Source organism: Pediculus humanus, genomic scaffold, assembly GCF_000006295.1.
Source record: "Pediculus humanus corporis 1103172107708 genomic scaffold, whole genome shotgun sequence".
Classification (NCBI taxonomy): domain Eukaryota; kingdom Metazoa; phylum Arthropoda; class Insecta; order Psocodea; family Pediculidae; genus Pediculus; species Pediculus humanus.
Genome location: NW_002987312.1, coordinates 31,805 through 46,801, shown reverse-complemented (window position 1 = coordinate 46,801; position 14,997 = coordinate 31,805). Strand labels below are relative to the sequence as shown.

At 28.6% G+C, this 14,997-nt stretch overlaps 2 protein-coding genes across 2 annotated transcripts in view; both read right to left on the bottom strand.

The window, feature by feature from the left end:
- Positions 1-5,673, bottom strand: part of Phum_PHUM308330 (uncharacterized protein) — a gene marked incomplete at both ends in the record, with an annotated part of 8,596 nt that extends 2,923 nt beyond the window's left edge. The window contains 16 exon segments of the mRNA XM_002427237.1: positions 44-94; positions 170-364; positions 449-665; positions 758-862; positions 948-1,022; positions 1,130-1,210; positions 2,550-2,633; positions 2,702-2,836; positions 2,953-3,135; positions 3,980-4,138; positions 4,216-4,586; positions 4,657-4,788; positions 4,868-5,084; positions 5,164-5,258; positions 5,552-5,643; positions 5,663-5,673. Coding sequence (XP_002427282.1) covers positions 44-94; positions 170-364; positions 449-665; positions 758-862; positions 948-1,022; positions 1,130-1,210; positions 2,550-2,633; positions 2,702-2,836; positions 2,953-3,135; positions 3,980-4,138; positions 4,216-4,586; positions 4,657-4,788; positions 4,868-5,084; positions 5,164-5,258; positions 5,552-5,643; positions 5,663-5,673 — 2,203 coding nt within the window.
- A 1,786-nt stretch (positions 5,674-7,459) lies between these two features.
- Phum_PHUM308320 (dihydropyridine-sensitive L-type calcium channel subunits alpha-2/delta precursor calcium channel subunit, putative) lies at positions 7,460-13,863 on the bottom strand (the record flags this gene model as incomplete). Its single annotated transcript, XM_002427236.1, has 20 exons — positions 7,460-7,517; positions 7,582-7,791; positions 7,966-8,167; positions 8,199-8,349; positions 8,512-8,748; positions 8,833-9,064; positions 9,147-9,299; positions 9,370-9,499; positions 9,588-9,724; positions 9,786-9,815; positions 9,861-10,204; positions 10,345-10,500; positions 10,573-10,665; positions 11,273-11,437; positions 11,832-11,968; positions 12,044-12,257; positions 12,348-12,724; positions 12,807-12,969; positions 13,354-13,569; positions 13,651-13,863. 20 exons carry the CDS (start codon positions 13,861-13,863, stop codon positions 7,460-7,462), a joined length of 3,618 nt encoding a protein of 1,205 aa, XP_002427281.1.
- Positions 13,864-14,997: the final 1,134 nt, after the last annotated feature.

The following is a 14,997-nucleotide window of genomic DNA, read 5'->3' as shown; positions in this document are numbered from 1 at the left end:
TAAAAGGTTTTTTTTGTAATGTGAAAATTAATGTCAAACTTACAGTAATAAGAGTCTTTATCCAGCCTTTCGGGTTTTTGAGATGAAGAATTAACTGTCGAAAAAAAACAAAAAAAACTTTATAAATTTAAAAAAAAAATTAATTTTCGATGATTTTTAAGTTACTTACGAAAATGTCCATCCAAAGACAATTTCGGTTTAACTTTCCATTTCCATCCTGGATGAATAGATCTATTGAGAAAATGAAAAAGTTCTTCTTCGGGACTGTCAAATTGTATATACGTATCATTACAATATTTACAATAAATCCAGTCGGGATGAATTCTCCAATTATTTCCGTGGAATAATTCTAATATGGCTTCACCTAAAAGTAATGTTTTATTTTTTATTTTTTTCAGTTGTGAGGCTGATATTTGTGTCGATAATATTATCCGGTTCAAAAACTCACCAACTTGATGAGCCCTATGTAATTCTACTTCGCCATCCACTCGATAATTTCCATAATCGGCTGGAATGGCAACAACCACGGTAAATGGAGAATTTTCAATTGGAGAATAATAATATTTTCTCCGCAATTGACCGACTCTTTTCATATCATCGTAATGATACTTGACAGTAAGGTAAGCGCTTCCATTTTCTTTTTGATTGATAATTGCAAGTCTCAGCTAAGGTCATTTTAAAAAATCATGAGTTCGAGCCAAAAACGAATGAATGAATGAATGAATGAATGTTTTTGAAATTTTAAAACTTTACTCACGTCCAAAAGATCTTTGTTAAATTCTCTCGGTCCGGAACCATCGCTGACCAATTCTATTTCCGCCATGTCAATACTGTTGTAATTTGGTTTTAAAATACCTTGAAACTGTAAATTTTCAATGTTACCAAATGTAAAAACATAAATTTAAATTTTTTGAAAAAAAAAAAAAATGATGGAAGTGAGTACGTACAACCGGTCGAAGATCCGGATGATATAAAATGTATCCGTTATTGGTAACGATAAAAGCGTAAGCATTGACGCCTAACTGAAAAAAAAAAGCCCCCCAAAAAAAGAAAAATTCGTTTAAAAAATTTTCTCGTAATTTTTTCGGTTTTGTCGATATTTGTAAGAGTTAATGTGTTTATATCTTACTCTAAATGGATTCATGAGTTTTTGCATTTCCGCAAGCGGAACATCCGTTCCTGCGACACCTAATAAATTAGCTACTTTTGTCTGTAAATAAATTGAATAATGAATCATTATAAAAAAAAATTTAAGGTTAAGGTTTAAAGGTTTAAATTAGGTAAATTAAAGGTTTTTTTAAAATTAATTCGTGGGTATTTATTTATTTTTATTTAAAAGGGTAAATAATAACACGAGAAAAATTATTTATCGTTAAAAAAAAAAAAACAAAAGGCGAGTGGTAGGGGTGGGGGGTGGGGAGAAGTGATTAATCGAAATGAAAATTTTTTTTTTTGTTTTTTGAAAATTGTTTTACATTGGCGAAACACTTGAACTCTTTCTTTATTTTATTTTAATTTAGGGTTTCAAGGGTTTTATAAATGATTATTTTAAGATAGCTAAGACAATATCAAAGGCCATGTGAAAATTTTTTTTTTTTTTTTTTTTACACGGGAGAAAAAATATAATAAGAAATAATAAGAAAAAAAAAACTGGTTTTATAAATGGTTTTAAAATATTAATGACTACCTAAAGTTATGTAAATTAATTTTTCTAAAAAAAAAAAAAACCAAGTTTTACCTAATACAACAAAAACTACTTTATCATTGTAAATAACATAAAGGCAAACGACACAATAAAAAAAAAAAAATACAACTAATTCTAATAAATAAATAATAAAAAAAAAGAGTGTCTTCTAAACACTTAAAATATTAATAATAATAATGATAATAAAATTTAATTAAATTTTTCTAATTCGACTAAATTATATAAAAATATATATATTTTTTTTTTCTTCTCGTTTTTAATATTAAAATACCCATAAATTATTAATATTCGCTAAAATATTTACGATTTTAACATTTTTTATTTCTGTAAAATAATAATTAATAATACTAATAATAATACTATTATTATTATGATGATGATGATGATATTTACGTAAGGGCTCTGCCATATTTATTGAATGAATTCTATACGTTTCCACACGTAAACACATTTGTGAGCAAATCTACCGATATCATAGTTAAAACTATCTCATCTAAAATTTGATTTATAAAAAATAATAATAATAATAATAATAAGTAGAATTTAAAATAAAAGGCCGCAACTAATACGTTTTCTAAATTTTCGTTAAAAAATATCAGCGGCGGATTCTTTATTAATACCTCACGTGTTCGTTCCACCCAGAAAGCTTCGTTTAACAGGACTCGCTCAGTTATGTTCTGTCAGAACATTTAAATCTCATTATTTTTTTTATTTTTTTTTTTTTTTTAGAAAAAGAAAATTTAGTATTAGGTTTTTATAATATCAAAGGGTTTTGTATATGCGTATTTAAAATCATGGTTGTTTTCCAAAAAAAAGAAAAAGAAAACTGTTTGAATTAACTTACTGCATTTTCTTTGCGATCAAATACTGGCATTGATACAGACGTCATTAATTTATAGGGATGCATTCCCTCTTTTTCGACGTTGCCCTAAAACAAAATGTCGATTTTCAACGTGAAAATTTGAATGTTTATTACGTTTAACGTTACTCTTATACCTTTCTAAATCTCGTTATGAATTTTTTATCTTGTTCTTCCCGTCTTTTTTTCTTATGTTTTCTATATTCTAAAAATATACGTTTTTGTTCAGCGAATTCTCTTTCTTGCCAAAGCCAATCGGTCATTTTAGGATCCTGAAACGGTTAATTTTTCGAAATGAGATGTGGAGAGGATAAGAGTAAAAATTATGATTTTTTAAGGTAAAAAAAAAATTTAAATAATTCCTCGATAAATTTATTTATTTTCTTACCGTGACATCCGCGTAAACCGGAGTCCATATAATCGGATGATTAGTTCTATTTAAAACGAGTGGGCGTGCCATGACCGGAATATATTGCAAAACCTGTTCCCGAACTTCTGCCAATGTGCTCAGATGTACGTAGTATCCACGATTAGCACAGGCCATCCATTTTATTTCCCGTACGTCGGCAACCTTGAGTTAATTTTATGTAAGAAAAAAAAAAAAAAAATGAAAGGATCGTTGGATATATTTTTTTTTTAACTTAGCTTAAAAATTAAATCATTTACTTTACTCATTTGCAGTTGATTTTGTAAAAAATTTATGATGGTAGCCATTTTGGAAAAGAGTAATCTAACGGTATTCGAAAATTTTTTTTTTTTAATGAATTGACAAAGGTGTGTACGTTTTATTAATGACAGTGAGAGAGAGAGAGAGTTGATACATAAGGTGGTGGGATCGAGAGAACGTAATAGAATTTTGTAAGAGAGAATGAAAAAAAAAAAAAAAAATTAAAAACTTATTTTCGCGTTTCTTCATTTTGGAAACTTGTCTTGAAAATAAATTCTCCATGGAGAATCTTTTGATATTTTATTTATTTATTTATTATTACATCAATCGAGCGTGTTTTGAAACATAAACCATTTCCTCAATAAATTTTTTTTATTTTTTTTTTTTACAATAAAACGACATTTTAAGTAGTTTCGGATTTGGGCAACATTTATCGAATATAATATATTGAAATGTAATAGCGCAACTGCTTTATGATAAATAAGTTGAATTTTTTTTTTTTTTTTTTTTTTCAAGTTCTTCTTTTACATAAATTTAAATATTTGATTAATATTATTATTATTTAATATCTCGTATAACCTTTTGTATAATTCAATTTAATATTTAAAAGCATATATTATAATAATTAAATTTTTTTTATAATAATAATAATTATTATTTAAGGAGTTTTTTTGGCAAAAGTTTTTAAAAGGTTTAATTTGCTTATGAGTTAAGTCGGTGGGTGGGTAAAAATGAAAAATGATATTACCTCTCTTCCGACAAGGTATGTGAAAACTCGTACAGGCATATTCGGCCAATTAAATTCGGCAAATATTTCTTTGAAGTTGTATGGGACGCCATCGGTTATGAGCATAATTGCTTGATTACAATGAGCACCGCTATAATCATCCGAACCATTTTCTCGATACTGTTGGGAAAGTAGGATCAAGTTAAAATTTCGTCATATTTTCCATTTCCTTTTTTTTTTTTTTTTTTTTACTTTACCTTTTGTAACAGGTGAAAGGCTTTACTGAGTGCGAAAGAAAAATTTGCAATGTTCGAAGTCGTGATATCTTCCATTTTTTCTTTAAAATTTCTAATGTTGGCTAAATTGGCTTGAACTAAAATATCTTTGAAACAAGGTTCGACTTCCGTTGTCGTTTCGTTGAACGATAAAATATTAACAAAATCGTTGTTTCCCAAAGTGTCTAAAATATTATTGACGACGTGTCTGGCTATTTCTTTTCTTATTCCCGTCATTGATCCAGAACCGTCTACCAAAATAACAATGTCTTTCGGACTCGTTGCGGCTTCTATAAACCAAGACCGTGTTCTGCAGTCGTAAAGATCCACCGGATCTTGTTTCCACTGAATGGCTGACAAAATAAATACTCTCGTTAAAAAGAAAAGCTTAAATTTTTTTTGCTCATATGATTGTTTCCGTACCTGGAAACTGACGCATGAATCCCGTGGAACTACCAAAATATTGCCACGTTAGAGAAGGATCGATTTGATAGTTGTTTTTAAAAATGTCGTTTAAATTTTCAGACCATCTTATCGCTTTTAAAACGTCAGTTGCTGTTGAGAAAAATGGGGGGGAAAAAATGAGAAAACATTTTTTTAATTTTTTTTTTTTTTTCGAAATTTGTTTTCTCACCTCTGTCGTACACGTTTGTCGGCACGTGTACCGCACTAAACGAAGTATTAACTTCTAAATCCCAAAAATGACTATTTGGTAGTAAATCCGCTTTGAGTGAATCGTTCGTGCAGGGATCATCGTCCATAATCAAACATTTAGCATTGTAATATTGAAAATTTTCTAAAATTTCATTTTGAGATGACATTGCCGTATTTTCTGCCGCATCCATTATTCTCTATAATTTAAAAATTCAGGTTTATTTAAAGGTTCCTGGTTCTAATTAATCATTCGATAAAAATTTTTGTAACCCTTACCCTAACCGCACTGATTTTTTCATCCATCATGTTTTTAATATTTTTTGTAATTTCACCCGTAACCGTTCTATCATCTCTCTCTGCTAATTTTGCATCTTTAAAGCTCTGTAAATAAATATTAAATTTTTTTTTGAAACTGGGGAGGGGGGGGGGCGGGAAATTCAACGATGAAAAGGAGACTAGCAGAAAAGTTTTTTTTTTATATATAAAAATTATGTACTTAAAATCATGTCATTATTACGTCAGTAATAAATCTACTTGTTTTTAAGTGTCGATAATTTTTTTTTTTGCATTTAAAACAACTCGTCTGCTAAAACAAAATAAAAAATTTTCCACTACGGGAAATCTAGCACGAATTTTTTTTTTTTATGAAAACAAACACAAAAACTTGCCTCATTGACTAAATCAACTTTTGTTATGAAAACACCCGAAGCTGAAAGTTCCGTTCCAAAAGTCGAAGCCCATGATCGTGCCAAAACTCTGCCAAAAAAAAAATCACGTCGATTGCATTAAAAGAAATTTAATGATAATGATGATAATAATAAAAGTATAATTTACAAAAAAAAAGTATTATTATTATTATTATTTTGTCGCTATTACAAAACATTCGTTGCTTTTTATTTTACGTTCGTTTGTTTGTTTGTTTTGTTTGTTAATTGATGGAGAAAATTAAAAATATTTATGTGGTTGTGGGTCTTTATTTATTTTTTTAAAAAATTGTGTGAGAGAAAAAAAAATTCCTGTTTATTTTATTAAGTTTTTTATCCCGAGGGATGTTTTTCCCTTTGATCCCTTTGATATTTATAATAATTTAAATTAATTTTTATTTATTTTTTTTGATCTTAAATGTTAATGTCTTATCAGAGTTATCATTTTTTTTTTTTAATATTTTACCTTGAATTTATTTTTTTTTTTTACATTTTTATTTTCGAAATGTGTGCGTGCACCTTAACCTTTTTAATAATAATAATAATAATAATAATAATAATGTGACTTTTGAAACGTTTACGATTAATAAATTTAAATTTAAAAAAAAAACCAATGTAGATTTTTTCAATAGGGTATTTAATCCAAAAAAAAATCAGGAACGTATTTAAGATTTAAAAATTTTTTATTTAAATCACACGAATGTTGGTTTTGCCTTTTTTTTTTTTTACATGAAAATTACGTTATGGGTGTGCTTTATTAGGAAATGATAATAATAATAATAATAATAATAATAATAATAATAATAATAATAATAATAATAATAATAATAAACGAGTTGAATTTGTATGATAAACGTGAGAACGTCGAATGGATGATTTCTTAAAATTTTCAGAAAAAATAATAATAATAATAATAATTTTAATAGTAATCATTTATTATGAAATTATTTATGCGTAAAATTTAGTGAGAGTATCAGTAATAATAATAATAATAATCATAATAATAATAATAAAACTATATAAAGGAGTTTAAATGAAATTTATACAAACGTAATCACATACAATTTTTTTTTTTCGATTAAAATAAACTTTTTAATGAAAAGCGATTGAAATTATTATTATTATTATTATTATTATTATTATTATATTTTTTGATGGTGATGATGATGATGATGATATATATAACGTTAGGAGTTTTTTAGAAAATTCTACATAAAATTGAAATATAAAAAAAAAAAAAAAAAAAAAAAAGAAAACTTACAATAAATTAAATGTATTGTTGACGTTTTGATTAGAATCGATTAAATTTAAAATAGATAAAAATAATAATATAATTTTTCCTTTCATTTTTTAACGTATTATTATTATTATTATCATTTGCACAAGTTGAACGTTAACCACTTTGAACGCAAGCGTCGAAAGGAAAGGAAAAAGGAAAAATTTACAAATGGATCGATTTTTCACGTCGTCACACGAGATGGGGAGTCATGCGTCTTTTACTTACAAAGGGGGTCACTCATCAAATCCCGCCATTTTTTTTTTTTTTTTTTTTTTATACTTTTCTATTACATTTTCAAAAAAATCCGTCGTTACACTCGCGAGAGGAAATTTTATATAAATTTTATAAGGGGGGGGGGTTTAAAAAAAAAAACCGGAAGTTTATTCTCAATTTTTATAAATTAATAAATTTTGGAATGATTGATTTGTTTTTATTTATTGCAAAATGAAAATTGAAGAATTACAAAAAAATTTTACTCGTAAAATAATTTATAAACGTTAATAAGTTAATAAAATACAAATAATAATAATAATTATTTACAGTAAAATATTATTTAATAAAATCACAGATGCGGTTATTATTATTATCATTAGAGTTCCCGATGATTTGATAACGTGTCCTTTCCCGCAGGAATCAATTTCTTCTTCCTATAAATAAATTATATTTAATTAATTAATTTTTTTGAAATTGATTTTATGGGGAAATTCGTACCTGGAAAAATTGGTACTTGCTTTTTCGTGATGTGTGAAACATGCCGTGTTCCTTTTCCTGGGTAAATGTAATATATTTAAATCTCTACATTCTTCTTCTGGTAACACCATCGGCGTCACGCTCAAATTAATGTCATCGTTTTGATTATATAAAGTGTTTAAAACTACCAAAACTAAATTTGTGTGAGGTATTCTGTTTACGAAACGGAACCTGTAAAAAAAAGGTACAATTTCGAATTAAATTTTGGGTATTAAAAGGGTTTTAAAAGAAAAATGGGGGCAAAATCACTTATCAAAACAAACAATAATAATATCCGGTTGTTATAATGAGGTTTATTATTATTATTATTATTAAAAACCTTCTTAATTTTAATCAAATTAATACCTGGATGAATTATGTCTGACACCGTAAATGTGTTTCTGTGAGAAAATATTTTGCCGTAATAAATATAGGGAAATGTTTTTATTGCACGGCCATGTTTTTCTCTCTATTCTAACGCTCGAATTTAAAGTTTCTTCTTTTTCAATTTCGTACTCGTCTTCTTCGTCGGACAATGATTCGTCACTATCATAATCTCGAAATTCTTCTGCAAAAAGAAAAATTATTTTTATTGTTACCGACAAATAATCGGAAAACATTGGAAAATGTTTCCTTACTAAAATCATCAATAGGTTGAGATTCGACTAAATTTATGTTATACGTTTGGGATAAAAGTTGTAACAAGGTCCAAAATAAATTAATTATGAAATTTTGTACGACGATCCAAGGCTGAAATGAGAAAAAAATAATAATAATATTAATTTAATAATTGGCCTTCACCTAATTTTTATGATGATATTAAAAAAAAAAAAAAAAAAACGAACGCCTTACCACTCAGAGGTATTTAATTAATAATCTAATTAATTAGTTTAATGAATCGTAAAAATTTACCATGAGAAGAAAATTTGCTTTATTTGCCACGGCTATTTCTTCTATGCAAAGACCCTGATAATCGTAAATTTTTTTCTCCTCGTAAATTCCAATATCAATTAAATGCGACATGACGGTACTTTCATATTCTCCAAAAAAATGTCCGGTTTCGTTAACGTCTTTACTCGAAACAATTATGTAACCGTTATGATCCAAAACATAACATTCTCTCGCATCGGAATGACAGGGAAGAGTAAACTGGAAAAATAAATTTTTTTATTTGAATCCGATTTTTCCGAATTTTCCAGTTTTTTTTGTTATTTAAAAATTTTTTAATCTCACTCTATCTGTTTCAGATGTTATTTCCATAAATCTATCGTAAAACGATGACTGATCGAAACGATATCCTACGACAGCAGCCGGAGCTTTTTTACCTTCGTGAGTTTTTTTATGAAAAATGGCGTGAGTTGATATAACATAATGATTATCATCATCATCGTTCGCGGTGTTAAACGGAACGGAAAACGCAAAAGATTCTTCTTCCTCTTCATGTTGCAAAACAGCCATTTTGTACCTTTTTAAATAATTATTACTTATCAATACTTATATGTAAATCTCGTGAGAAAATATTCTAGATCGTATATCGAGGAGCCTACCACGGTTCGTCTATTGATTTCGGATAAGCGGATATGAAATCCGATGTTAGGTTTTCCTCAGGTTTAGGTTTCGGTACGATTTGCCATTTCGTCAATCCGCTTTGTGTCGCTACGAATCTCAGGTTCGGATTGTAAGTATCCAATAGCTTCGTCCTTTAAATAAATGAGAAAAAATTGTTACTTTCGAAGGGAAATTTTACGATTTGATTAAAAATTTACTTACTCGAAACTATTTTTAGGAATTTTAGGTTCTCTGAAGGTTTTTAAAATTTGAGCGTCGACCATTAATAATTCCATCAAATCCCGATCGCAATAATAATCATCTTCATTCAATTCGGGTTGATTACATTCGACTGGAAAAAATTTATAAAAAAAAAAAAAAACTATGGAATTCGAAGAGAAATGAATAATAATAATAATTTTATATCGTCTGTCTGTTACCTGAGTCAGAATTTAATTCTTGATATTGTTTTTTCCAAGACCAGTCGGGATCATTGATTTTTTCCAAGAAATGAATAAGTTCATCCTCTTTCGAATCAAATGTTTTATAATTCGAAAAATGATATTTACAATACGTCCTGTAAAATGGCAACCGTTAAAATTTCAAAGTTGGTAAATTATTTACCGAAAATTATTTACCAATCTGGATGAACGGTCCATTCCAAATCTCTTTCATTCGTATCTTCAAATTTCAGGTATCGGTCTACTTCCAACGGTTCATTCCCATCATCATCATCATCCACGTCGTTGGTTTCAATTTTGAAATTTTTACTTATACGATAAGCGGCAAAATTGGAAGGTACGGTTAAACCTATTGAAAAAGGAGTTCCGACCAGTGGTCTGACATAATAATTTCTTTTTTCTATTCCTACTCTACGCATGTCGTCGTAATGAAATTTAGTCCATTTATCATAGTAAACATTTTTTATTTGATTTATCATGGAGTCTCTCATGTCCATTACATCCGGGCTAAAGTCTTTATAACCTTTTTCATTGTCTAAAAATTCAACTTCAGCTAAATCAACGCTATTGTAATTGATTTTGAGAATACCGTCGAACTAAGAAGAAAAACATTTTTTTTTTTTTTTTTTTTTTTTTTTTTTTTCGTTTTTAAAAATTCAAGTCGAGAATTAATAAGGAATGACGTAATGTTTCAATAAAATTATTAATGTTTATGTAATGTCGGGACAATAATTACCACTGGACGTAGATCGGGATGCATAATCAGGTACCCGTTATTGTTGACCAAAAAAACGTAGCCGTTCGTTCCTGTTTTATACGGATAAGTCAATGAATGGATATGATCGATTGCGACATCCACTCCAGCAACTCCCAATAATTCTGCTGCCATTGTCTGTATAAATAACGCGAGACATTTTTAGAAAATTTACATTCGTTAAATTCAAATGAGTGTCAATCAACTCACTTCATTATTATCTCTGTTGTCGAATGCCGGAACGGAAACGGAAGTCATCATTCTGTATTCCAAATATTCTATATTTTTTTCTTCTCCTTGAGTCTAAAATAAATGTACACATGAATCAGTTTTTAAATAAATATGTGAGAAAAATTAATGTCGGCTACGTCTGTATGTAAAAGAATCATTTCTAAATCAATACCCACCCACGGGTATTTTTATAAAAATACTCGGTACTCGTATATTTATACAATTTAAAAAAAAAAATTAATGATAATCGATTTGTACATTGTGAGTGGATTTATAAATTTGGAAAATGAAGAGAAGTAATATTTATGAATCAAAGTGATTTTTCGTAAAAAGTATTTCATCACTTTTCATTTCACATAATTTCAAAAATGTTAATTGTAGGCACACAGGTACATAGGCACACATAAACACAAGTGGGCAAATACATTTAAAAAAAAAAACTTCCACTTTTATAGGAAGGTTGTATTTAAGGTAACAAGTTGAAATTATCGTTACACATAAACAAATAATAATAATAATAATATTAATTAGTATAAAATGCAGGGTAACAAATAGTAGTAGTCGAATGACCCGCATTTTTTAAATCTGCAAAATAAATAAATAATAATAATAATAATAATAATAATAATAATTTTTCATCTACGTAAAAAAGAAGTTTTTTTTTTGTTGTTGACCGAACTGATTTGCTTGGTTTTGGACAAACCTGAGTGATTTTTTTCAAATACATTGAATCTTCTCTTTGTTTGCTAAAATATTCTCGTTTTATGGTTTGGTGTTGAATCAAACGTTTTTTCCGTTCTTCGTCATTCATTATTTTCCATAACCACCATGTTAATTTAGGATCCTGCGAAATCATTAGATTTTCATTTTCCGAATCAATTTTTTTTTTTATACCTTTATTAAATTTAAAAATGGTTTAATGTTTCAGATGGTTGTAATAGCAAAAGAAAGAAAGAAAGTTTGTGTATAAGACGACACAAAAAAGCAAGACAGGACGGTGCATGAGACAGTAGTGTACACATTAAGCCTTATTTTACGATTTGATTTTAAGATGACAATGAAAATAAAATAAAAAGTGAGTTAAATTTAAATATGTTAATTTCTTTTTATAATTTTGGTACGGATACACAATCACGAGGGTATCGATTAAGAACCTGAGAACCTGAGAACCTTTTTTTTTTAAATTGATTTTTATCAATGTATTTCAGTTTTTTTTTTTTTCTTTTGCTTTAACTCACGTTTGCGTCGGCGTAGGTACTCGTCCAAACGACAGGATGTTCTTTTCCTTGCAAAACCAATGGTCTAGCAATAACCGGAATATATTTGAGAACTTGATCGTGTACTTCATCAAGATCGTGAACGTGAACGTAATAACCTAATAAAAATATAATTTATATAAAAATGGAGGACGGGAATTAAGTTTCAATAAAAAAAAAAAAAAAAAATTTACCTCTGTTGCTACAGGCCATTTGCTGAAGGTCTTCGACGCCTTTTACTTCGGTACCGACCAAGTACGTAAATATTCTAACGATCGGCATACCATTTTCATCTAAATTTAAATTTTCAAAAACTTCCGTCACGTTACCCGGTAGTCCATCCGTCACCAACATAATGGCTTGATTGCAACCCCCTAAATTATTTGTCGCGTTTCTATCTTCCCTGTACTGTAAATATTTTTATTGAATGTGAGAGGGGGGGTGTGTGTGTGTGTGTGTGTGTGAGAAAACAAAAAAAAAATTAAATTATAAGAATACCTTTTTTAATAGATTTAAAGAATAAGAAAATGCGTTGGGAAAACTCGCGTTTCCTTCGGGTTTAACTAACGAAACGGCTTCTTGAAAACTTTTTAATACTTCCGGCGTTGCTTGAACCAGAGAATCTTTAAAACAAGGCATAACGGTTTCAGGCTTCCAGGAAAATTTCAAAACGTTAATGAAATCATTGTTCCCGAAGGTTTTTAACAAACTGTTTACGACCAATTTAGCTATTGTGTTTCTCATTCCGGTCATTGATCCAGAATTGTCCATTAAAATAACAATATCTTTTGTACATGTGGCTGCTTCTATGAACCAAGGTCTCATTCTGCAGTCGTACAAATCTACATCATTGTCACTTGTACTCCATTTCATAGCTAAATAAATCATCAAATTTTTCATCTCTCATATATAATTTTAACTCGTTTATAAATGCTCTTTTTTTTTTTTTTTATTTACCAGGAAATTGTCTCATCATTCCATACGCGGATCCGAAATATTGCCATCCCAAAGATGGATCAGCCTGATAATTTTTTGAAAAAATCTCGTCTAAATTTTCAGACCAAGCAATGGTTTCAGCCAAATGTTGGTATCTATCGTAAACGTTAGTAGGTATGTGAACCTGTAATTAATTTTTTTTTAACGATGACATGTGTGAGTGTGGTATGGATGGGTGGGTGGGGAGTCTCGTTCGTAACATGTCTATTTTTAATTTTGTTAATTACTATTATTCGTTAGTTTTTTTCTGGCGGAAAAAATGATCGATGGATTGCTTGTTTCCTATACATATATTTCCATCACGAAAATAATTTAAAACAATTACATGGTACTTTTATACAATTGAACGATGACCCATTTTTATTATAACAAGGTGCCCTAACGTACGTCACGTTTTTTATAAAAAAAAAATATTAGCGTGCGAACGAGTTAATAACTATAAAATATTTCGTAAAATCAGATGAATAAGGTAATAAAAAAAATTAATAATAATAATAATAAAACTCACTGCGCTGTAATTGGTGTTAACTGGAATGTTATAAAAATTAGAATTTGGTTCGAGTGACATGTTTTTATATTCCGTGAGTTCATCCAGTGTCCAGGGAATCATTTTATTAGAATCCGAACCTTCTACGGCCGAATATTTCATATTGTAATATTCTAATTTAAAATCGTTCATAAAATAAGTATCTCTTCTTAATTTTTCCGCCGTTTTCGCTATGCACTACAGAAAAAAAAAAAATTGTCGTAATAAATGTGACGTCATTTTCCTGTGGTCCATCATTGACATTCTTCATCATCTCACCTTTGCGGAATTTGCCTTTTGAACGAGCATTTTTTCAACGTTTTTAATTATGTCATCGAGTAGATTTTCTCCATCTTTGGTCGTCGTATCCAATGACGTATATCCGGATTTAATCTCGCCATGTTTTGTTATGAGTTTACTTATTTCCCATAATTCTTCTCCCAATTTATCAGACCAAACACTGAAAATGAAAAAAATTTTCTTTTTTGTCATTTGTGTTTAGTCTCTCTCTGAAAGATAATCTATTAGAGTTAATCTATTAAAATGGTACCAAAAACAGTCATTTATCACGTATCGCGTACATTTTTTTCTTAAAAAAATTATTATTATTATTTAAAAAAGTAAATAATATTTAATAGGGATCCGTTTAATTGTTTTCTTTAAAAAAAAAAAAAATTTTATTTAGTTATTTGCACGCGTCAATACATTTCTGTCAAGTCATTTTAAAAATGCGTTTCATTTTATGCATATCGTGTAAAAAAAAATTTCGTTCGATTTATATTTATAGGAATTTTCGTTAAAAACATTCACGCACGCACACACGCACACACGCACACACGCACGCATAAAACATATTTTTCGATTTAATTTGCTTTTTTTGGTAAAAGGGGGGACGAATGATTGCGATCGGTATTTTACACGTTTTCAATTAATATGGAAAATTTACCAAATAAAACGATAGGAGGGGGAGGGAGAGGGGAGAGGAGGGGAAGAGAGGGTTTACCAATCGTTATTATTATTATTATCAATCGTTAATAATTAAGGATTCAATCGTTTTATATGATAATTATCATGGATTCCTTTCGAGTTGTTATTATTAATACGTAGTATCAATAATAGAATCGTTGTTTAAACAATAATAATAATAATAATAATAAAATGATATTCTTACGATTCGTCAACCCATTTTCCATCCAACGGCGATATAATAATAATAATAAATAAAAAAACGCACGAAAACAATGTATCGAATTTCGAGTAGTCGATTTTAAATAACGTGTAAAAATTCATTTTTTTTTTTTTTTAAAAAAAATTTTTTTTTTTTTTTTTTTTTTGTTTAAATCAGCGCGTTATTTGAATGGCTTCTGCTCCCCGAAAATAAAAAAAAAATGAAAAAAAAAAAATCCGATTGCATTATTTTTAGATTTAAACGCGGGCTTGTTTGTTTGGTTGTTTGGTTGTTTGCTTGCTTGGTTGGTTGCTCTCTCTTGTGAAAATGACTGGCAACTGATTAGAAATAGATTCCCGTGATTTTTTTTTTAAAATAGCAAAAATAACTCGGGGAGGAGGGAAGGGGGGAAGGGGGAAAATTGTATTAATAATAATAATAACGAAGCGACGATGGAA